General features: G+C 46.7%; 1 protein-coding gene across 4 annotated transcripts in view; it reads left to right on the top strand.

Moving 5' to 3' along the window:
* The first annotated feature begins 1,389 nt into the window (after positions 1-1,389).
* The window catches only part of ZDHHC1 (zDHHC palmitoyltransferase 1), a 49,707-nt gene continuing 26,340 nt past the window's right edge, over positions 1,390-24,756 (top strand). The window contains exons 1-6 of one of the 4 annotated variants that reach the window (XM_020989347.2): positions 1,392-1,664; positions 8,774-9,016; positions 13,416-13,591; positions 19,868-19,969; positions 23,508-23,632; positions 24,295-24,453. In XM_020989347.2, coding sequence (XP_020845006.1) covers positions 1,521-1,664; positions 8,774-9,016; positions 13,416-13,591; positions 19,868-19,969; positions 23,508-23,632; positions 24,295-24,453 — 949 coding nt within the window. In that variant the 5' untranslated portion in view covers positions 1,392-1,520. Of the gene's footprint in view, positions 1,665-2,035; positions 6,377-6,477; positions 8,243-8,773; positions 9,017-13,415; positions 13,592-19,867; positions 19,970-23,507; positions 23,633-24,294; positions 24,454-24,756 lie in introns of those variants that run through there. The other 3 variants (XM_020989349.2, XM_078149425.1, XM_078149424.1) reach the window with 3 other exon arrangements.

Below are 24,756 nucleotides of genomic sequence, written 5' to 3' on the forward strand. Positions count from 1 at the left end.
ACTCGGTTGACCGAGGGTAGAGCTTTCTAAAGGGGAGGGGTTGGAGTGTCTAAAGGTGAGGCTAAAGGAAAGGTAACAAGGGGCTGACAGCTCTGCTGTCCCCTGCCCAGGTGACGTCGCATCTGAAATAGTATCAATTCTGGGAAAGATATTGATAAGCTGCAGAAAAGCGAGAAGAGCAACCAGTATGGTCCAGCTTTGAACTCGTGTTACTGATCCTTGGTGGAAGTTACTTCCGCTTCGGAGAGCAGAAGTAGGAGCGTTGTCAGCAGACAGCTTTAGGCTTGATACCAGTAAAAGTTTGCTCACAGTTAGCGCTAACCACGTGGGTTCTCCCTCTGGCAGGTCTTCAAACAAAGATCAGAGAAGCGCTTTTCGGCGCGCCAGCCATATCGGGGATTCCTTTTCAGGAATGGGTTTCTGCCCTCAGAAACCTTCCAGGTTCAAGATGCTGTGATTTTAGGGTTCTGTGAAGGGACCGAAATGTTTAAGGGTAGGGATAAAACAGAAGAGCTGCAATATCTAAGGATGGATTGTCTTCTAGGAAGGGTCTCTCGGGAGGGTGTCCAAAGGTACGGCTTTCTAAGACAGTTGAGCTTGGGATATCCTAGAGTAAGGGAGTATCTGAGTCAATGCTGGAGGACCAGGGTAGGGCTAAGGGGGTGGGACTTGAGGTGCTTTAGGGGGAGGAAATAGGATGTCTGAGGGTGGGGCTGTCTGAAGGGGAGGGGCTGGGATGTCTTAGGGGGTGGGATTCGGAGTGTCTTGGGAAGGCAGTAGCATATCTAAGGTGGGCTAAGAGAGAAGAGGCTAGGCTAGGGCTGTTTAAGGGGGAGAGCGACGGGGATGTCTAAGGGTGGGGCTAACTAAAGAGGGGCGGCTGGTTGGGGGACGCTGTGGATCGAGCTTTGAGCCTGAGGTCTGGAAGATCTGAGTTCCAGCTCGAGTTCAGATATTTACTAGCTGTGTGACCCTGGGAAAGTCATTTAACCCCTATCCACCTCAGCTCCTCATCTGTAAAATGGGGACTCTCTGGAGACGGTCTTTTCCAAGAAAATGTCAGGACGAGTAAGGACACTCCAGCCCCTCCCCTTTGGAAAGCTCTTCCCTCTACCTGAGTCCCTCCCCGTAACCCCACCCTTAGACATCTTCTTTCTTCCCCCTTTGGATGGTCTCAGATTCTCAGAGCCCTTCTGCTTTAGGAAGAGCCCAGCCGCCCTTGGATGGACAGAGCCGCCCGGTGGCAATTCATGTCAGAGGGGACGAGTCTAAGGAGGGTTGGTGAATGGAAGGGGGCGGGGCTGGAGGGAGGCGAGGCGGCTGCACGCTCCGCGGCGGCACGAACGCGTCTGGCGCGCTTTGGCCGCTGTGCGGCGCCGTAGTCCCCAGTGGTTGCCAGGGGAACGGGCCCAGCGCCTGCGAGCCAGGGGAGGCTTCGCCTCGGCGGCCAAGGCCGCTCCCACCCGCGCCTCAGCCGCCGCCTCCTGGCCTCCTCTCCGGCTCCTCCGCCGGCTCCAGGGATGCGATGGGGCCCCTGGGGAAGGGGACGCGGGGGTCGCGGAGCCGGCGCCCGGGCGCCGCGGCCGCTGAGACGAGGAGGGTCTGACGCTCCTCGGCCGCCCCGGGGCGGAGAGGGCCCCGGCCGGGCCGGGCCGCGGGAGAAGGTGAGAGTGGGGCCGGGGCGGAGACCCAGGGGGCCGGGCCGGGCTGGGCGCACTGGGCGCATGAGGGTCCCCAGAGGAAGGGAGGGGGGAACCAGGACCGGAGGAAGGATGGAGGGGGGGGAGGGGGCCAGGGAAGATGCTGGGGGAGGAAGCAGGGCCAGGGGGACCAGGGCTAGGGGGTGGGGGCAAGTGAGGGGAGGGTAAAGCCCGGGGTCATGGAAGATAAGGAGGGGGCCCGGAGGAAGGGAGGGGGGACCAGGGCTGAAAGATGTGGGTACAGTGGAGTGGGGGAGGGTAAAGCCAGGGATCTCGAGGACAGGAAGGGCCAGGGGACCTTGAGGAAGGAAGGTACGAGGTGGGGGGAAGGCCAGCTCTGATCACCTTGGGGTGCTTGTTGCAGGGGGAATTTAGGGGTCATCAGGAGACATCAAGTGTTGTCCTTGTTCCAGCTCTTGTGCCATCTCCATCCTAGTAGGTTCTAAGTCCCTTAACTGACATTCTCCCTGCTCATGTCCTTCTCCTAGCCCTTCTCCTTCAACCCGTCTTCTTCCCTCCCTCCTCCCTGTGTCCTGGTTACAAGGTGGGAGGTGACAACACAGTCAGCGGGGACACTGGGTGCAGGGTGGAGCATTGGATGGTGGTGCACGTTGGGAGGACAGCAGGATGAATGTGGTCTGTCAGGATATAGGCACAGGCAGAAGCACAAGGTGATGTGGGGGCAGAGGGCTAAACCAAAGGAACATAAACAGACCTATGTGGCTATGGAGAGAAGGGAGGGACACATAACTGGCCAGGCAGGGACTGGGAGCTAGAGGTGATAGAGGCTGTAGAGGTCAGGTTACCCAGAATACAAGAGGTAAAATACGGAGGATGGGAGAGGACGTGGGGCTGAAGGAGAAGGGCTGAAGGAATGATGGGAGCAGGGAAAGATGGAGGAAGGGGTACAACTCTCTCGGACAAGAGTGGGAATAGGGGGAGCTTGAGGGGATAGTGGACACTGGAGTGGAATCTGGGGTATGTAGGGACACAGAGGTAAAGTATATAGAGCTAAAGGGGAGACAGAATTGGGAGGATGTGTAGGACATGGAACCAGGGATACAAACACCTGGGGAAGACACTGGGTAGAATTCAGAATTGGGGAGCATAAGAGGATTTCAAGAGGACTCTGGGATTTGGAGTTTTTGAAAGGGTCATAGAACTAGAACCAGGGAACCCCAGAGGCCTCTAGTACAAGCTTCTCATTTTACTGATGAGGAAATGGAGGCCTAGGAAAGTTAATTGACTTGCCCAAGGTCATACAGATAGTAAGCAACAGGGAGAAGCTTTGAAACCAGGGGGCTTCTTGATGTGAAATGTGCATGGGAATGGTGGGGAAGGAAGAGAATTACAGGGGAGAGAGAAGGGACAGGATCTGGGAACATAAAAGGAGTGATGGATGTAGTAGACTGAGAGTCAAGGAGTGTGTGTGTGTATGTCTGTGTGTGTGAGAGAGACAGATAGACCCAGAGACAGACACACAGAGAGAATTGGAATGGGGTTGTAAGGCTGGGTATAATCCACAGATTGATAGAGATGAATGGTGAGATGAAGGGTCATGAAACCAGGGTTTGCAGGGTATGTAGTGTATGGGTATGAGAACCCTCCACTCTTTTACAAGATGACAAGAACTTAGATTAGCAATCTGGGGTGGTAGGTGGAGAATGGTTATATGAAGCTTGGAGCTGGAGCAACAGAACAGCAAGTTAATATAGTTTAGGAAACTTGTAGCCAAGGTGGGTCATGAGGTAAGGATAGGTGAAGACAAGGGAAATTGTAGGTAGGATAAAAGGTTTCAGGGGTGAGACGTGGTGAGGGACAACCCAGAGAGGGTGAACATGGACATAAGGACTTTGCCAAGGGATTGGGGTTCAGGGTGGTAAGAAGGAAGAAGGGACTCCCAGGTTAAGGGAGATGGACTGGGTAGACTGGTGTATTAGATATAGTATGTAGTTTCTAGGTATTTACACTTGGACCCTTCGAGAAGGAAGGAGAAGTTACTCTCAGATAGATTCTTCTCCCCTCCACACCCCGGTCGCAAAGGGTGTTCTTGGATTTTCTTCCACAGCAATATCCAAGACTGCTTGACACATACATACGTGTGGGACCTTTAAATGAGGCCACTGGAGGAGGCAGAATAGAAACCCAACTGGGCCTGCTCTCACCTGGCTTCCTCCTTAGCTTGCAGAAGTACATTTTGTCTCCTTCTCCCCTTATCTGTCCTTCTCTGTCTCTGTATTTATTTCACAAGGTCATCCCATATTAAATGTAAGGAAGAAAGGACACAAGCATTTATTAAGTGCTTACTATGTGCCAGGCCCTGGGCTCAGAAAAAGAATTTAAGAAAAACAAATTGTGGTCAGTGTTTTCAGTTTTTAGCGTTTCCCATATATACCGTAGTGAGTAAGTTATATTGTTGACCCTGTGTTGCTTTCCCCAAGGACCAGGAGCATGCCTCTTTCACATTCACCTCTTTGCGTAGGCGTGCAGAGCTGTGAGGAGGCCAGTTGTTGTTTGCTAATGATGTTCCTGTGGGAAGAGCACACCCCATGTGGCAGAGCTGTTTTCTGGGCCATGCTTGGTTCTGGCCCTGAACAACCAGCATGGAGTTGGCAGTGTTGTCTCCCAGAGTAGAGAAGTTTCTTTTCAGGCTAGGTCTCCCAGAGAAGTGCTGAAAGGGGAGGAGCCAGCCTCCTGGGGAACTCATCTGGTTTTCATTGACACATCTTATACCCCAGATGTGGGGCTTTTGTGTCTGGCTTTGCCCCCTCCCCCCTTTTCAAAATCAAAATCATCCATTTGAAGGAATTCGTGGCCATAAACTCCTTAAATGAAATTGTCGTTAAGTTGTTAAAAGCTGGCACTGGATTTTGAGGACAGGCTTTGTTTCTTGGCCAGCTGGCTTCAGTTTCTGGTGAATTATTCAGGGGCTCTGTTAGAGTCAGCCTTGGCTAGTCACTATCAGGCATGACTCCCCCCTCACCTCCTTTCCCCCCTGGCAAGAAAGCCTTAGACAAACATCACCGTGGGCCAAACAGTGGTCTCCAATATGGAGACTTTTCCTACTCTCGATGGCTTGCTGCCAAAGGCACCTAGACTTTGGGCGTTGCTGTGCCTCTGCCTGAATGGCATGGATGACTTTTAAACCACTCTGTCTATGGCTTCTAGTACTGCCCACCCAGCTGGCTCTTCAAGAAATGGATTCTCTCTATTTGTATGGCTAAATATAACAAGGCGCCTTTAAAAACAAATAGATCTGAATTTATGACATGCAAATAAATATTGCCCTTCCAAATACTCACGTTGGAGATTTTATCTACTTACTCTGATGATACTCTCTCTTCCCCTCTAATTTATAGTATTTAATTTTTTTCAATTATATGTAAAAATAATTTTCAACATTCACTTTCATAAGATTTTGAGTTCCAAATTTCTGTCCTCCCTCTCCGCACCCCTCCCTGAGACAGCAAGCAATCTGACGTAAGTTATACATGTACAGTCATATTAAATATATTTCCACATTATTCATGTTGTGAAAGAAGAAACAGAACAAAAGGGAAAAACCACAAAACAAAACAAAAAAGAGAAAAGAGCATGCTTTGATCTGCATTCAGACTCCATAGTTCTTTCTCTGGATATGGATAGCATTTTCCATCATGAGTCTTCCGGAATTGTCTTGAATTATTGTTGCTGAGAAAAGCGAAGTCTGTCATAGCTGATCACTGCATAGTGTTGCTATTACTGTGTGCAGGGCTCTCCTGGTTCTGTTCACTTCGACCAGCGATGCTCTTGTGGTTGCCGTTAGTGGAATAGGTAGTAAGTTAGTTGCCCCTAGAGGAGCAGGACTGAGGCTGGAAGAAGATGCTAGGGAAAAAAAGCATCCTGTGAAACTTGGAGTGCTATTTAAATGCTGTTTTATACTGCCATTAAAGACATCATTAACAAGTCACATGGAAAAATTACATCGTAATGATGGCTAGTATAGAAATGCTGCCTTACAGTCTACAAAGTATTTTACCTACGTTATCTCATTTGATCCTCACAACAACTGTACAAAGTAAGTAGTGCAATTAATATCACATCCATTTTTATGATTAGGAAGTCTCAGGAAGTGAAATAACTTGTCCATGTTTACACAGCTGTTATCAGAGTAAGAAAGGAACATTATTGGGTCCATCCCCATCCCTTTACAGAACAGAAAACTGAGACCCAAAGGAAAAGAAAGGGGCTTTCACCCAATCTCATTACAAATTGGCATTTTAGAAAGCTTCATTTGATCAAAATATCTTTTGGCTAAGTCCAGAAATACAATTGATTCTCTGACAATGAAGATTCACTAACACTGAGGATGTGCCAAAGGAAGTGTAGGGAGGGCCTGAGTTAAAACAGCTGCTCCATGACAATTTGGCCTCAGCTCCTGGATGGGGTAGGGAGACCCAGCCTCTTCCTTCCTTTCAGCTGCCTCAGTTGCAGGGAGGGTCAGCCATGGCAGCTGCTGGAGTTTGGACAATCTTGGCTCTGGTCTTGACACTGGCTGGAGGGTTGGTGGGCCAGGGAACAGTCAGCCGAAAGCTCGGCGCTATAACCCAGTGCTCTCTACAACTGGCAGTTTATGAAGCCTGAAGGGAAGGGGTGCTTCACTTTTCTTTCCAATAGCGAGATGCACTTGGAACACAGTAAGCACTTAATAAATGCTTTTTTATTTACTCATGCATTCATATATGGTGATTCAGGCTTTGATGTAAGTACCCAAAAAGGAATTCTAAAAATGATTTCAGCTATGGAAGCGTAGTTATGATAAGGTTATACTATCCAAAGATGACTGCTTTAATGGGTAACAGTCATTTCTGTGAATACATTCTGCTCCTTTCATTTTTGAAAACTAGAATCTCAACTTTGTAGTTGCGTTTCATGTAGTTTCCAGGTTAGAGGCTCACAGCTAGGGAAATTTGAAGAAATCAGAAAGAGTTCTAAGAAGGCCAAGGAAAATTATTGAAGAGTTGAGACCAGGGATTTTATGAAAACGCTAAGGAAGTTAGATTTAGCCTTGAGGAGAGAAGTTGAAGAGTAAGTGGGATTCTTGCATCTTGCACTAGATGGGCTCTTTCAAGTCTGCGGTTTTGTGATTCTAAGAGTCATGATGATGTTCAAATATGAGAAGGGTTGTTATTAAGGAACATTGTCTCCAGCCATTCTATATCAGCATTGTAAAGAATTAAGGAAATGGCTTCAATTGTAGCAGGAAAGAATGAGATTATTTCTAAGGAAGAATTTCCTGTTTGTAAAGGGTATTGATGGGAAATTATAAGTTATGACACTTGTAGGATCATATATTTGGAGCCATGTAGGCCTGAACGTCCAACTAGTCCACCCCCTCATTCTAAGTGGAGAAATGAAGCTCCAGAGAAGGAGAATGAATTGTCGAAGGGCACACAGACAGACGTGCAGATCACTGCAGGTTCTGAGAGCGATCTGTTGTGCATGTGGGGCTAGTCTAGGGTGGTGCCTGAACCTACGTCTTTAGCCATGTAAGAAATTATCCTCACACAGAGGGAAAACTTACCTAGACTCCATTCCTTTGTGGTTGGTTGGTGCAGGTCAGTAGATTAGGATTCTCTTTCTCTTAATGATAGTCCTTCCCCCCCTGCTAGGGTGTGTCACACACAGTTGCTGTCTCTTTAGAGGATTAAGTTTGTTAGGTAGGTAGCAGGTCTACGACATGAGTAACTGCCGTCTGAGGACTGCCTCATTAATGACATTGGATAGCTGACTCAAAGAGCATATGGCATAGAAGAGCATATATACTTATTCAGTGGATTCTAAAACATAGCATTTGAATAGAACTATTTAGAGACATTAATCCCACAAAGTGTGGAAGTGTCTGATAAAGGGGAATGGGATCTCAACCTTTAGCTCCAAGCCTTTGAGATCTAGGGCTAGACATAGCCAGCCCACCTAGCAACAGCAACAGCGTTTACTCTCCAGCATGGTCTGCTGGATAATACCGAACTAGGAGTCAGAAAAATTCTGGTTGTACCCCTTATTAGCCGTGTCACTGTGGGCAAGCCAGTTAGCCATTAGAGTGATCCAGAATGGTCTGCCTTGGGAGGTAGTGGGTCCCCTTCAGTGGGGTCTTCAGCCGGGCGTTGGATGACCTCTTACTGGGTATGTTGTAGAGAAGGACTCTTCTTCAACAATGGATTGGACCAGGATGATCACACAGGTTCCTTGCAACTCTCTATTTTTGTGAATTTTCTGAGCTTTAACTTTCCTTTATAAAATAGAGATAATCGTGCCCTGCATGTCAAAGAGTTGTGAAGAAGGTGCTTTATACAGTTCTATAGAAACAAGCTATATTCATAATAATTATAACAATAATGATTTTGATCCCTTGTGTTAAGTTTTTCCTGATTCTCCTAGATCAAGGGAAACACATGCTGTAGTGTTACTTAGGTGGTGGTGGTGATGATGATGATGATGATGAAACTTGCCTTTCTACTCCAAATTGGTATTCTAGACTGGGATCAGAGACTGAGGCCCAGGTATCACCCCAGCAATTCCTGCGTTCCGGGGAGGGATGTCCCTTGCCCCTGAGGTGCTGTTAGATTAACCTAGGGTAGAGAAGCCCTTTTGTTTGGGGATCTTGGGTTTAATCCTAACCTGATAATAGGAGACGGCTAACTAATCTTAACCGAATCAGCATGTGTCCTCATTATTACTGGTACAACAGCTAATAGAGATGCTGAATGATTACTGTGCCTTACTTTGTTTACGCTTTGATGAATGTGAAGAGAAAACACTTAACATAACAAACCAGTATGCTGTATCCAGTATAGACCTTTGGAAACTCCTATTTAATTTCAGCTCCTTGACTAGCCTTGTAGCTTTAAGTGAGTTATCTGGCCCCACTCCCATTCTCACTCCCATTGCCTATACATCTCAGTTTACCTACTTGCAAAATGAATACAAAGAATTCCTGTTCCCTAGGGCTTTGACTGGGGTTCTGGGCTTTGGGGCCAGTGTCTACCGGCATTAATGCTCATAGGATTTTCCTTCTTCTCTTTTCCCTGGAGATGAACATCTGCAACAAGCCCTCTAACAAGACGGCTCCAGAGAAGCCCGAACAGACCACATCAGACAAGGGCAGTGGGCCATCCCCTGAGCTCTGTGGCCAGCGTTCTCGCAGAAATGGTTGGAGTTGGCCCCCACACCCATTCCAGATCGTTGCTTGGCTGCTGTACCTCTTCTTTGCTCTGATTGGCTTTGGGATCCTCGTTCCCCTCCTGCCTTACCCGTGGGTGCCTGCTGGCTACGCTGTATCCTTGGGAGATGGTGAGGTGTGCTGGCAGTTTGAGGGGGTTGGCTCTGAGGAAGGTGGAATATGGGGTCAGTGAGCATAGGCAAGGCCCGGCTCTGCCACCAACTAACTATTCACAGGACTAGGGGCCAGGCACTGCCCCTCGCAGAGCCTCCACTTCCTCATCTGTAAAATAAGAGGGGGGCTCTTGAATGAGTGCTTATGAAGCTTCTACCACGGGCAAGGCATTGACTGTCCCGGGGGTCAGCGATACAAAGACAAAATGAAGCAGTTCCTGACCTCAAGAAGCTTGCATTTTACTGGGATGATAGAGTATGTCTATGGATAAGTAAATGTAGGGTGTACACGAAGTAATCTCAAGGGGCTGAGGAAAGACTCTTGTAGGAGATGGCATCTGGGCTGTGGTGAAGGAAGCTAGGGAGCCTAAGAGGCAGCAATGAGGAGACAGTAACCAAATGATCTCAAAATTCCCTTGGTGATGATATTCTATGCCTCTTACTCTCTTTGAGCCTGTTTCCTTATATGTAAACGTGTTAGTAATAGAGTTAACTCACTACATTTTTGTGAGATTCTCTTATCTGATGAGATAGACACTGTTAAACATTAAATGCTATGGAAAGAGAAGTAATGTTTACCGGGTTATTATGAGTGCAAATCACTTTATGTAAACTCAGTATCTGGAAAGCCAGCTTTGTGCAAAATATAAATGACAGGGTGAACACAATAAAGAATTAATTACTTTTACAAAATAATTTCCTGTAGAGTTTCTTTAACAGCAAATGCCTCAGGGGCTTTGAAGTGTGATTTGGTTTAAGATCAGTTGTGTATCAGAATTCCTCCATAGCAGTGACCCTAGTTATACCTGTAGAATACTAGCTCTGGCAGGTCCTAAAGCTGGAGGCCTTCAAGGACAGTCTCAGCAAAGGGATTTGGAGCATCTGGGGACCAGCCGGCTAAGGGTGGAGAGACTTACATATCACTAGAATGGTGCTCAGCCTGAGATGGTTTTCTTTCTTTTTTAACCTGTAGCAACTAGGACGAAAAGGGATAGTGGTCTCTGGAGAAAATGCTGATATTGATGAAACAATGAATCCCTAAAATATTGAAGTATTATACTGGTGATATTTATATATGTCTCATCCTTCTTGAAGGGACTGGGCCATTTTTTAACCCTTGCATCCCCAGGGCCTAGCCATTATTATCATCAGAATCAGAGGGTAAGTAGGGTTTAGAGCTAGGAAAAATCTTAGTGATCCTCTTCTAGTCCAGTCTCCTCATTCTACAGAGGGGGAAAACAAGAGCCAGGGAAGTGAAGTGTTTTGTTCCTCAAGGTCATTGATATAGGTAATAAGTAGTAGAGTTGGAGTTTCAGTCCAGGGTCTCTGACTCCTACTTAAATGCTCTTTCCATGACCCTCTGCTGCACAGTAGCCTTCTGACTGGCCTCCCTGTTTCATGCCTTTCCCAATGTACCCCTTCTCTCTCACCCTCAAAGAGAGCCATTGGATATAATAAAGCATTAAAAAAAGGATGAAAAACAGTTCAGTGAAACTAACCAACACATCATAAAAGCCTGACATTATAAATGGTGACATTATAAATTATAAATAAACCCACAGTCCCACATTTTTGCAAAAAAGCAAGGAGGAGGGGATAGATACACTATCATCAGCCCTCGTTAGTGTAGTCCATCCCTGTGGAGCCTGTCATTCTTTTATTTTAAGCTGTGATCCAGAAATCCAAATCTCATTCTTAGATACAATCTTAACCCAATGCCCAAATCCACTTTTTTTCTTTTTAGTCTTTTGTCTTTGATGAACAGCAGTGATTAAAGCCCAAGGTCTTTTCATTTCTTTTTTAAAATAATATTTTATTTTCCCCAGTTGCATATAAAAACAATTTTTAACATTTATTTTTTAAAATTTTGAGTTCCAAATTCTTTCCCTCCCTCCCTCCTCTTCCCCTTCCCAGAGATGGTAAGCAATTTGATATAGTTCATACATGTGCAATCATACAAAACATATTTCCATATTAGTCACGTTTTGAAAGAAAACACAGACCAAAAAAAAACCTCATGAAAATAAAGTCAAAAATAGTGCTTCAATATGCATTCAGACTCCATCAGTTCTTTCTCTGGAGGTGGATAGAATTTTTCATCATGAGTCCTTTGGAATTATCTTGGATTATTGTTATTACTGAGAAGAGCTACATCATTCACAGATGATCATTATACAATGTTCCTGTTACTGTGTACAATGTTCTCCTGATTCTGCTCACTTCACTTTGCATCAGTTCATGCAAGTATTTCCAGGTTTTTCTGAAATCATCCTGCTCATCATTTCTTATAGCACAATAGTATTCCATTACATTCATATACCACAACTTGTTCAGCCATTCCCCAGTTGATGGGCACCCTTCAATTTCCTATTCTTGGCCACCACAAAAAGAGCTGCTATAAATGTTTTTGTGTAAGTGGGTCCTTTTCCTTTTTTGTCTTTCCATTTCTTACCCAAGATGTCATAGTCTTTAGTAGTGTTTTCTAGATTCTTTTTGTCAATGTCGTTGATGTTCACTTGAATCACCAGAAATATATAGTAATGAATTCTTTTAAGACCAGTGGTGTTTCCTATGTACCATGTTTTGTAAACTCTTTGAGGGTGGGGGCTTTCTTTTTTGCTTGTGTTTGTACTCTTAGCACTATATTAGCACTTAGCACTGTGTCACCCGACTGGTAAATAAGGGAGCTGAGTTTCAAATGCAAGTCACATGACTTCCAATCCACTGATTTCTGGGTTGGTTCTGGGTGCTGTAGGAACCTTTTTTTGGATGTAGCATCCTCTGGGTATGGTTTAGTAAAACTTTGGTTGTCTCCAAGTAGATGATCAGCATGAAGCCATTTGTTATTAGATTGGATACAGAAAAGGCAGCAGCAGTGCTCACATGTTGTGTTGATTGACTTGAGCAAGATGTACCTCCCCCCTTTCTAGTGCCCTGAGGTGACCTGATCTCCTCCAGATTGGCTCCTTCTCTAGCTCTCTGGCATAGATAGACTATAGGAGGACCCACGGATCGTTGTAATATAAGTAGGTCATACCAAATATCATCACCCACCATAACCCTCCTCCCCAGCCATGGAGAAACTGAATCCAGTAGGCTTCAGGTTTTGCTGAAAAGTCTGCCAACAGCATTCAGTGCTGTAGTCAGATCAGCAAAGGTGACAAGGCCAGGGAGGTGTTACTGCTCCTGGTATTTCAGATGATGGAGTACCTCAGATCATAGAATTTACACTGGAAAGGACCTTTACTCTAGTTTACAAATGAGGAGCTAAGAGCCAAAGAGAAGTGAGTGGCCCAAGGAGACAAGCTAAATAGGGGAGCCAGGATTCAAATCAAGCCTACTGATGCCAAATCGAATCATCTTTGCATTACACCATACTCCCTCCCTAGCTACATTTGGCAGTCCCTGGCTGAGGCCAGAACCTCTGCCAACATTCTAGGAGTACATGATTAGTAACAGGGGCCAGGACAGTCAGACAAATGATTGTGCTCTGTTCCTATTTCAGCCTTTCCCTGTGTACTGTGCTCCATTGACACTGTTGTGCTGAGCAGAGAGGAGAGGCCTCTGGAGAGGGATCTGCCCTCAGGAGACAACTCCCCAGAGTGTTAATGCTAGAAGGGCCCTTCCCATTTCATTTAACCCCTTTCATTTTATAAATGAGGAAAGTTGGCCTCCAGAACTTTACGTGACCTTCCCAGAGTCACAGAGCCAAGTATGAGCAGAGCTGGGAAGAGACCTCACATTTCCTGATCCTTGATCCATTCCTCTTACAGCACCAGGCTGCTTTTAATCAGTAATAATAGCTTGTGGTTTTTCCATTGATAAAGCGTTCAGAATTCTTCACAACAGCTCTATGTGTTAGGGAGTACAAGTATAGCTCCATTTTAGGGATGAGAAAACTGAGACCTAGAAAAGTTAGCTATCTTGCCCTAAGTCACATAAGTAGTAAGTGCCAGAGCTGGGTTCTGAGCCGAAATCTTCTGAGTGCAGTGTGTTTTTCATTTGTATTATCTTGGGGTTCTCAATCCCTTCCTCCTCATGTGTGGGAGTGGTAGTTTTCTGGTAGCCCAGAGTGAGGCTCTATACTGGAAATAGTCTTAAGGGTATAAAGGCAAGGGCTTATTTAATCAGTAATGTTCACGAGCAGCTGCTATGGGCGGTGTGGTATGCAGGTGCCCCCCGGTACAAGGAATATACTATGGGGACTGAGGCTGGAAGAGGAAGACATTTGGGGAGCAGTGTGCTCACTCTTAGTCTTAGTGGGAAAGCCACATGGCCACGCAGTGTGTGGCAGTTGACCGATTTTACACGCAGAGTGAGTCTTTAACCACCTGGGCTCAGTGTATGGCAATTGTCTTTATCTGCCATCTCGTCGTCCACCTGACTGCAGTCTCCATCGATCCAGCAGATGCCAACGTGAGGGATAAGAGCTATGCAGGGCCCCTGCCCATCTTCGACCGCAGTCAGCATGCTCACGTCATTGAAGATCTGCACTGTAACCTCTGCGATGTGGACGTGTGAGTTATCCTAGTTCTTGGAGGCACCGAGGGAGGAGGGCAGGGTGATACAGAGAGAGGGTCAGTGCACGTGCTACCCAGTGACTGAGTAAACACCCAAACTTCCAGATTTCTGTCATGAAAAGGGGGCAGCTCCTCCCCCAGAATTGTTCCCCATCTTTAGCATTCAGTTATGGTCCTGACTCCTGGGTGTGTTCATGTTCTCAGCCCTCCAGTCTTCTCTTTCCCCATGTGTGGAATGAAATAATAATAATAGTATATGTGATCCTGTGATCTTGTGATCTTGTCAACAATATTATCCCCATTTTGCAGAGGTGGAAACTGACTCTGGGAGATTCAGTGACTTTTCCAGTGTCACCTAGCTAGTAAGTGGAAGGACCAGTATTCATTAGAGTGGATGACCCCTTATTGGGTCTGTTGCAGAGGATTCTTGTTCAGGTCCAGATCAGGCTCATTGGCCTCAGAGACTCCTTCACATCCTGAGATTCTGTGATTCTGTGACCATAAGCCCAGTATCCTTTTAAATACAGAAGAGTTAATTCTTTTAAGCCAAGAGTCTTCAGATTTCTTAAAGCCACAGAATCATATTAAAGAATACTTGTAAAATCTAGTGGTAAAATTCTAGAGCTCACTTTATGGTGTAGGCCTTGATTGTACTTGGAACTAGTTGAACTGCTACAGGGTAAAGAGGAAAATATAATCTGAAGATGAGATCATAGTATTTAGAGCTGGAAAAGACTGTAGAGATCATCTAATCCAACCCTTTTACTGTACAGCTGAGCAAACTGAGCCCAGGAGGTTGAGTGATTTGCCCAAGACCTCACAGCTAATAATTATTCAGGTCCTTTAATTCTAAATCCAATGGTCTTTCCAAATAATGCAATATAGTATAGTATATTGTAATGTAATATGATATACTAACATTATGTAACACAATATAATGTAATCTGTCATGGCATATTATATTACATTGCATTATGTTATATTACATTATATTATATTTTATTTAATGGTATCTAGAAGAATAAAAATGTTAGATTCATAAATAACCTCCTCATACAAACCTGAAATATCAAAAATTGAATAATTTCAAAAAAATAGTTGGAACTTAAGGCTTCTTGGCAAATACCCATATGGAATCCTAGTGTTCCACAATAGGGCTAAAGGTGAAAGATGAGGTTCAAGGCACTTTGGCTAAATCTACAGAACATATGATTGCCACTGTCAGAGTCTCTCTTGATGAACTCTGTCTCCTGATGCCCAAGCAGTACAGGACTCAATCACAGGCTAGATAGGCTGCCTAGGGAAACATGGACATGCCCCAGGGCTCTTGAATGACTGCCATTCCTGGAGGTGCAGTATCCATAGTCACACACAATTATGCCAGACAAAAGACAGTAGGAGCAAACCCTTGGGTACCACACTGGAGCCACTGCAGACTTCTCAGCGCCTTCCTCAGAGACTCATGGCCCATCTACTTTCCTGCTGTCTCATAGACTTTGCTGTAAATCACACAAAGGTTGGACTGATTGAACTAGGGTACACGAGCATGGAGCGCAACACAAAAAAGCCTAAAAAAGTGATCCTGCCCTAGTGGATATGGGCACAGCCTTGATCCAGTACACAGCCCCATCTGATCTCTGATCTATGACTCATTGTTAACATTCGGAAGCTCATCTCTGTTACTCAGCCCCGTGTTTGTTGCTAGCACTGTGTTACAAGAACCTCTCTGTCCATGTGAGCATGTGTGTATATATCCATAGTGTGCATTTTGAGGGTGTTTTTCACAGCCGTAGTTCTTCCCATTTGTGTCATGGACCCTGGGGAAGCCAAGGGGCCCCTTCTCAGAATAGTGTTTATAAATGCATAAAATTGGATACAGAGGATTGCAAAGGAAGTCAATTATACTGAAATACAGTTTTTATGATATTTTTAAAAAATCTCACAGATCCTAGGTGCAGAACCCTCACTTTCCAAAGACATTGATAGAAATCAGACATTTCACGTAGGGACTGATTCTCTTCCATGTCTCCTGAGACTAGGAGTCAGGATCTGGTTTATGTCTGAGCTCTGCCACTAACAGGCTGTGTGACCTTGGTAAGTCCTTTCCCTCTTCTGTCCAGCAAAAGGCCTGGATGAGCTACACTGTCTTCTAGCTCTAATAATCTGGATCTGGGTGGCTCTCAGCTACCTGGAGACATGCTGGGCAGTGGCATCAGGGCTCCTTCTGTGGGGAACATAGTGCCTAAACAACTCTCACGTTAGTTTTTGTGGTTGATTGTGGATGTGGGCCCGTGGTGACCCACACATGTTCTCCCAGGAGTCTTTCTGAAGAGCCAAAGGAGAGCTCTCTGCTATGGTGGAGAGAATGCTGGATGCAGAGTCAGAACAAGACTTTTGTTCTAGTTTAAACACTGCTATTGATTACTGATGCGGCTGTTACCTGTGAGACTGGTCAGTGCCAAGGCTCTTGGGCTTCCTGAATGTCAGTTTCCTTCTCTGTGAAATTGAGATAATGCACTCCTACCAAAGCCCCCCTCCAGTGTCTCAAGGGGCATAAAGTTTATGCCAATGTCTGTGAACTCGGACAGATCCGCCCAGGCTGGAGGAGTCCCGAGCGTGGACCTGACAATGGTGCCTTTTGGCAGGGGACCAGCCTCAGTGGAGGGAGGCTCAGCTCTGCCTAGAGGACAGGTTACCAGGAGAGGCAGGAATACCCTCATGGGGGAAAGTACCGACAGATCCTTGAAGTGTTGAAGAGTGCTCAAACTAGCCATCTCATGGGGTCTTTGTTAGGATCAAGTTAAACTGTCGCTTTGATGCAGTCGAGACATTAAGCTGTTGTTCTCATCAGCCCATTTGGAATCAGCATTGCTAACTTCCAGGTTGTTTTGTTTGGCACTTCTTGGTTCTTCCTAGCCCTGTAAAGAGTCAGCCAGATCAGAAATGATGTGTGGGAGTTGGGTAATTTGGATTTAGTAGTGGTGGTAGTAGTAGTAGTAGTAGTAGTAGTAATGGTTATTATTGGTGCTTCTGGGGTGCTTTATGGTTTTTCCAGTTTTCTGGATCAACTTTGCCAGTCTGATGGGTAAGAAGTAGAACCTCAGAGTTGCTTTAGTTTATGGTTGTCTAATTATTAGTGATTTGGAGCGTTTAATATAACAATTGATAGCTTGGATTTCTTCCTCTGAAAAGGCTTTATGGTTTAACAAAGCATTGCATACATTATTATTTAATTTGATCTTCAAAACAATATTGTAAGATACAAGTTTTAAGATATTATCCCTATTTTACATATGAAGAAACCGTGGCCCAGGCAGTGATGAGATTTGCTCAAGATCATATGGCTTTTGAGTGTCCAAACCAGGATTCAAATTCAGGTCTTCCAGGTACAAAGCCAATGCTTACTGTTCTTTCCATTATCCCACGATGTCTGTGGCTAAGATGGAAGAAGTGTCCTCTCCCTACCTCCTTCCCACTTCTCTCTGCCTGTTTTCCCTTCCTTTCTTCCTCTCTCCATCCTGCACCATCTCCCTTTTCCAAACTTTCCCAGCTAGCTAACACAGTGGATAGACCTGGAATCAGGAAGACTTAAGTTCCAATGCTGCCTCAAATACTTACTAGTTGTGTGACCCTGGGCAAGTCTTTTAACCTCTGTCTGCCTCAGTTTTCTAGGTGATAAAAGCACCTGGCTCCCAGGGTTGTTGTGAGGATCAAATGAGATTATGTAAAACACCTAGCACAGTGCCTGGCCCACAATGTGCACTTAAGAAATACTTGTTCCCTGTCTTCTCTTTCCTTTCAGCCTCTCCTTTCTCTTTCTGTCTTTCTCTCTCTTTCTCTCTCATTTTCATAACTTAAAAAGGCAAAACCAGCTTAGATACTTAAATTCAATCTGCTCCCAAATGAACTTGCTGCCAAGTAGAAAAGAAACCAAGTTGGCTTGAGGCCCACAGTGCATAGCTGCCTGATTGGCTGTCTAGAGATTGGCTGGACCACTTGGTCTCCTGAGCAGAAACATGGATGAGGCAGATGGATTTTTCCAAGTTCGAACTGACAACTTCCCTTGGGGAGTTGAGTGAAGTCCTGGCAGCTTTGGCTTCAGCAGCAGCTGATATACTTTCCAGACCCACCCTGGGGATGAAGCTGTCTGCGTTCTCCAGGGTGGATGATCCAACTGTCAGCTCTGTAGCAAGAGGAATGAGGTGGTTCTTCGCTGCGTATCTGGGCACTACAGAATGACCCCAGATATCGATGCAGGGATAATGTGTCAGGGCAGCTCAGAGGGAAAGTGGAAGGACTTCCATCCCTGGGAATGAAAGAGCTTTCGAGAGAGAGAGTGGGTTCAGTTGGGGGGGGGGCTTTAACAGAAGGTGAAAGAGTGTGTGCTGCTTCAGCCAATGTTAGGTGGTGACTCTCATCGGGCTTCTCTCATCAGTGACCTTGTAGAAGAGCTTCTTTGTCAGGTAGAGGTTGGACAATAAGACTTCTGAGGTTGTTTTTCTCCTCTGAGAGTCTGTGATGCTTGGAAAGATTTCCTGTGGACCCTAGGATGTTGTCTTCTACCTAATATTGTCACGGCCAAACATATTATATCACTTAGCTGATTGCTCCATTACACTGTCCCTTTCCAGAACTAATTAATCATGTCAGAATTGGAAAGGACCTCAGATTGTAGACAAGTCATCCTGGGAAGGGACCTTAGGACGAAGAATGGCAGAGCTGGAAGGGATGTCAGAGTGTGGAATGTTAGTGCTGGAAAGGGTCTGAAGACTTCATCTAGTGCAACCTCCTCATGTCTCAGATAGCAGAATGAGACCTGGAAAGAGGAAGTGAATTTCCTACAGTCACAGAGCTGGTGAGTTATTGATAGAGTGGAGACTGGAAGGATCAGAGCAGATTCTGACATCGAGCGGCACAGTGATAGAGTCCTGGGCTCGGACGACCTCATTTTGGAGTTCTGCCTCCGACATTTACTGTGTGATCCGGGGCAAGTCACCCACGCGGCGCAGGGTCTTGGGCCTGGACTCAGGAGGACCTGCGCTCAAATGTGGCCTCAGGTTATTAGTTGGGTGACCCCAGGCAAGTCATTCCATCTGTCTCCCTCAGTTTCCTCAGCTGTGAAATGGAGATGATAAGCACCTACCTTGCAGGGTTGTTGTAAGGATCAAATGAGATAATAGTTGTACTTAGCACATAGTAGGCACTTTGTCAGTGCTTATTTTTCCCCCTCAAGAGTCCTCATCCATAAAATGTGGGGGTTGAACTAGATGGTCTGTAAGGTCCTTTCCGCTTCTAAATCTGTAACCCTATGATCCAAGTCCCAGGAGTCGAGTGTTTGTTGTACACTTCAAGAATGCCTTTGACAGAAATAAGAAAATGCAGACCATGTGCCCCATGTGGTCAATCCATCAGAAAAAACCTGTTGAGTAATAAGTAACAGTAACAACATAGCAGTCCTGCTACTGTGTAATAATAACAACAACAGGGGTGCAGGGGTCTTTGGGGAGGACTAGCACTTCGGTGTGAGGGCTACTCATCCACCTTTGGTGTCCACCTATCACCCAACTCTCACCTGCGGCTCCAAGAAGCTGTAGTATGCACAGTGGCCACGCCCCAGTAAAACCATATGGGCAAATGGGCTAGACCAGGCTGACGGTAACTGACAGGCCTCAAACCCATCAGTGAGTTAGGGGGGTGTCTACCTAGGCTTGTGAAAGCTTCCCCTGATGGAGTGGGTGGATGGGAACAGTTTGTTCCAGTGGCCGTGAAGGCGGCTGAAGCAGAGACTCTAAGCAGGAGGATAGAGCTCGGTTAGACATCCGAAGACACCAGGGTCATCCGCTGCATTTCATGTCATCGTCCATTTTGTCTTCCCACTGTATTTCTCTCCATGATGTCATTGGACCTCTTGGAAAATGAAGGACCGGCAACAATGATGGTTAGCGTTTATATCAGGCTTTAAAGTTTGCAAATGCTTTACACAGGTTAACACCCCTGGGAGGGGGATGCTGTTATTATCCTCATTTTACAGGTGAGGAAACTGAGGCATGGAGAGGCGAAGTGATTTGTACCCAGGGTTGCACATCTAGTAAGTGTCCAGGGCAGGATTGGAGTGTAGGTTTTCCTGACTCCAAGTGTATCCTCTGTGCCCCCCCCCCCGCCAGCTGCCACTTTTCTGTGGGTTTCTTCCACTGCTTCCTATATTTGTGCCTGAGATGCGGTTGGGGGCGGGACAAAACACTCCCCAGACTAACCTGGAGCTTTTGTTGGCAGGAGCTCCCGATCAAAGCACTGCAGTGCCTGCAACAAGTGTGTGTGTGGTTTTGACCATCACTGCAAATGGCTCAACAACTGCGTGGGGGAGAGAAATTACTGGTAAGAGCAGAGGCGATGGGGAGAGCTCGGGCGCCTCTCAAGCATACTTACTAGGGCACATTTTCCAGTTGGAGTAGTTGGTGATGTTTCAGCTGATGGGCCTGGCCCTCCTTCCCACCTGCTTCTAGGAAGGAAGGGAGAGAGAAGCACTTGGAAACATGCCCAAAAAGTTAGGCCTGGAAGGTACCTTAAAACCTCCAGTGTTAGGGCTGGAAGGGACTTCAGAGATGGGCCAGGTCAGCCCCGTCATTTACAGAGAAGGGCCGTGACTCACTGTAAGTCACAGAGCCTTGGTCCTTTGTCACCGAGCACAGTTTTTTGAACACTCTCTAATCTTCCCTCCACCCCTTACCGATGAGACTCGCCCCACCTCCACCCCCACACCCACCCCACTCCCCAAGTAACATCAGCTCTCCTCCCCCAAAGGATAAAGACTTTCCCTCCTGGTGATATTTAAAAGGATACATTGCAGGATCTGAAGGTCATTGGAAGAGAGAAATCTAGACATGGTTAGAACAATGGTAGCATTGTTTGAGATCCTAGGATCCAAGAGTTAGGGCTGGAAGGAAGGCAGGGGTCCTTGGCCCAGCCCTATTGTTTTACAGATTTTTCCCTCCAAGGAAGGGAAATGACTGCTCGAGGTAGGAAATGTCAGGTGCTTTTGAACCCAGGTCCCCTGACTTGGAGCCATCGCTTTTCCCACTGTACCACCCTGCCTCCCATAAAGACTCTTGAAAAGAGTGACATTCATTTGGCCGGATGAACCCTTGGGTTTGCTATAGTATCAGTCATATTACTTCAGCATCCACCCTTCTCTTTGGGCCATCTGGAAGGGCTGGGCAGCCGGAGGAGCAATGCAGCACAGATATCCTAAACACTTCTGTTTGGCCGAAGAATGAGATGTTATTGTTGGGATGGCACAGAATCCAGCTTGACTCTTAGTTTCCTCAGTTTCTAGGTCCCACTCCCTTTCTTTCCTGCTTAGGGAAGAATGAAAATTACCCCAGATAAAAAGGTGCCCCAGGCAACGAGGGCTCTTCAACAGGGTTCCTAGACTAGTATTATTCTGGAGGTGGCACAGGGGATAGAATGCCAGGCCTCGAGTTAGGAAGACTCCTCTTCCTGAGTTCAAATGTGGCCTCGGATACTTACTAGCTGTGTGACCCTGGACAGGTCAAATAACCCTGTTTGCCTCAGTTTCCTCATCTGTAAAATGAACTGGAGAAAGAAATGGCAAACCACTCCAATATCTCTGTCAAGAAAACCCCAAATGGGGCCAGGGAGAGTGGGACACGCCTGAAGAGCAGCTGAACAATAACAAATTATTCTGGAGATGCAATTTATCCTCAGTTCCAGCAGAGTTTTTGACAGTGTCTCATGCTTTCATAGTTGATCAAAGGGAGAGTCCCACTCCTAGTATCCTAGTTCTAGAGCTGGAAGGGACCTTAGAAAGCCATCAGGTTCAGGCCCGTCTGAGGCAGGTTATCCAGGGCCACACAGCTAGTGTGTTTGATACAGGGTCTTCACGGCTCCAAGCCCTGAGCTCTTCCAGCAGAGTCTGAATGGCAGCTTGTCAGGTCTGTGAGAGAGCATACCTTGGTCTACAGGTAAGAACTGGATGGGGGAGCTTCTCTGCTTCCTCAGTGCTCCTCTCTGGGTGTCCTCAGACTTCTCCCTTTACGTTTTCTCTCCTCACTAAGAAACTGGAACCCCTGTTTACTGAGGTGGCCCATACTGTGTTTGCTGCCTCTAATTCCATTAAAGAGCTCCACCCGACTCTGCAAGGAGGGGGAAGGACCACTGTTGTAAGCCTTGTTTCCACCTAGCTGGTAAAAGGTCCTGATTTTCTAATTGATTTGAGAATTTGTTTAGAATAATTTAGTAACTGTATGTTTGTCTTTTGTTTTTACGTGACCTAAATTTCCCTCCATTTTCCCATCTCTCAGAATGATTTTTCATTTAACTCTAATAATTGCTCTTTAGACACATTGGTGGGTCTCTCATCAGTGTTTACATTCCAGCCTTCTCGTCTTGGGCTGCTCTTACCTATTTCTTAATAACTTAATAATAAGCGTGGACTAGTGGCCAGAGAGTTTAAGTCTTGCCTCTGACACATAACCTCTTAGGGTTCTAGGCAAAGTGAGAACCTTCATTGAAGGAGGGAGTTTTCTCATCTGGGAGTTTTCTCAACACTTCTTAAACTGTGGGTCAAGACCCCATCTTGAAAAATTTGGCTGCAATAGAAGGTTTCTGAACATGCAGCACCCAAAATTTAATTCAAAATCGAACACGTGATGAATCTGAGGTGTTTCTGGCAGTGCTTGTCCGTGTTGCATCGTGCACCTTCACTGCAGCCTTGGTTCTGAACACACAGCATGCACACTTTGCACTTTGAATGCCCTCAGGCCTCACAACACCTGTGATTGCTACCTGCAGTAGGAAAAGGGGTTAAGAAACTTTTTCCACTTGGCAACCCCTTCAGCACTTGTTAAACTGTCAAGACCCACTGTGCAAGAAGCGCTGCCGGAGACCAGTGAAATCCCAGTCGCTATTGAATGACCATTTCAGAAAAAAAATCAAACAAACAAAAATAAAGAAAAAAGTCCTACATAAAATCATAAACCCTAACCTATTTACATCTTGCTGAAACTCTCCCCGTCTCTCAAAGTTTTAATCAGATAACAGTGAGAGTGTCTTATTTGTCCTGTAACCCGTGCTGACCTTTTCTGCCTGTGGACTTGACCAGGTTTGTTGCTGTTTTTAAAAAGTACAGTCGCTGCCCTGTGCACATTGTCATTTTGCTTCTGCTTTCTTTGCTCTGCACCAAAGGGCCTTGGCGAAGGTGGCCACCAGTCTGAAGCAGCGCCATCCATCCACCCATCTGGTGTCCGAGGACCTGGCTTGAGAGCCCGGCTCTGCTGCTTGCTGCCGGTGTAGTTGAGGGGAAGTCCTAATGTTTCTGAGCCTCAGTCTGCTCATCTGTGAAAGGAGGGGGTTAGATTAGGTCTCTGAGATTCCTTCTGGCTTCTCAGTCCTATGGTCTTGGGACCACCCTCATCATCATCATCACAGCTAGCATTTATATAGCACCTACTGTGTGCCAGGCGCTGCACAAAGTGCTTTGCGATATTACTTCATTTGATCCCTCATGACAACCCTGGGAGATAGGGGCTGTTATTACTCCCTTTTTACAGTTGAGGAAGCCAAGGCAGGCAATGGTGAAGTGACTTTCCCAGGGTCACACAGCTAATGAATGTCTGAGGCCACATTTGAACTCAGGTCATCCTGCCTCCAGACTCAGTGCTTCATCTGTGCAGGTAGGATGTATTCCCCATATGTCATGCCCAGTTTACATCTGAGAAACCTGAGGCGGAGGGAGGTTGGCTACCTTCTCCAGAGTTGGCTAGGAACTCGAGAGGGCTTGGACACCAGGCCTCTGAAGGAGGACCCGCCATTCTGGCAGAGCCCATCGTGGCTCTCCTGGGGCAGCCCACAGCTGTGCTGGCCAGTGCAGAATTGCCATCTGTTTTTCTCTCAGGCTCTTCCTGAACAGTGTGGTATCAGCCCTGCTGGGGGTCCTCCTGTTGGTGCTCATCGCCTTCTACATCTTTGTGGAGTTCTTTATCAACCCCATGCGGCTCCGGACCAACAAACACTTTGAAGGTGAGATCCTCATCCTGGAACTGGAGGAGCAAGGTTGGATGGCCTCCCTTCCCTTTCTCCTCTCCTTCTGCAGATGTCTGTTGAAGACCCACTGTGTGTTAAGCACTGGGCTCGGGACCAGTTTGTCCGAGACGTGTTCCCCGTCCTCATAGACCTTCACAGTCTAGGAGGCTGAGCAGATACAAGCATGGAGAGCTGTGTTGCACAGAATACATAGGCTGTCAGAGTGTAGGAAACAAAGTGCCCTACCAGTCTGAGGGGGAGGTCCGGGGAGGCTTTGTGGAGGATGGGCCTTTGCTTGGGCTTTCAGGGAGAGGTTGGAATTCAGCAGGCTTTGGGTAAGGAAGGAGCAGGCCATGTTCGGAGGAGGGAGAGTGGGCCAGCCAAGCTGGACTGGGCAGTGTGTGAAGGGGAGAAGTCTGGAACAGAGACAGCAGCAGCAGACAGACCTTGAGGCTCAGGCGTGGAGTCTGCTGGAGACTTTGGTGTGAGGCTCTTCTTATATTCAGAGAACATTCCTTTTCAGTGGGGGCTTATACGAGGAGCCACCACTGATGGGGGGCTACCATCCCGTTGGGACTGTAGGCTCCTTCTGTCCTTCCTCGAAGTTCTCTGAGCCAGCTCAGGAGCCCAGACAGCAATGTCCCATGTTTGTCTTTCAGTCCTGAAGAACCACACAGACGTATGGTTCGTGTTTCTCCCAGCGGCCCCCGTGGAGACCCAGGCCCCTGCCATCCTTGCCTTGGCTGCCCTACTCATCCTGCTGGGCCTTCTCTCTGTGGTGCTGTTGGGACATCTCCTGTGCTTTCACATTTATCTCAGTATGTAATTTGGCATTTGCATTGTCCCATCCCCGTCCTGGGCCTAGTCTGGCAGCATTAGGAGCTTCTAGTCTGCCCAGCTGGCTCTTTTGGGGGCATGAGGCCATTTGTCTTGGGTGAGGAGAGCAGGGAAAGGGGAGGTGAAGAGATTCAGGTTCTTTCTTGATAACCTACACTCGTCTAACCCCCCCAGAGCAAACTCAGGATATTTAGTGAAGAGATCCTTGGGTTTGTAGCTGCTCCTGGGTCTGCTGCTCCCCTGCCATAGGACCTTGGGCAAGTTACTCCTCCTCTTGGCCTCAG

The sequence above is a fragment of the Phascolarctos cinereus genome, unplaced genomic scaffold (assembly GCF_003287225.1).
Source record: "Phascolarctos cinereus isolate Bilbo 61053 unplaced genomic scaffold, phaCin_HiC Scaffold_2;HRSCAF=192, whole genome shotgun sequence".
NCBI classification, from domain to species: domain Eukaryota; kingdom Metazoa; phylum Chordata; class Mammalia; order Diprotodontia; family Phascolarctidae; genus Phascolarctos; species Phascolarctos cinereus.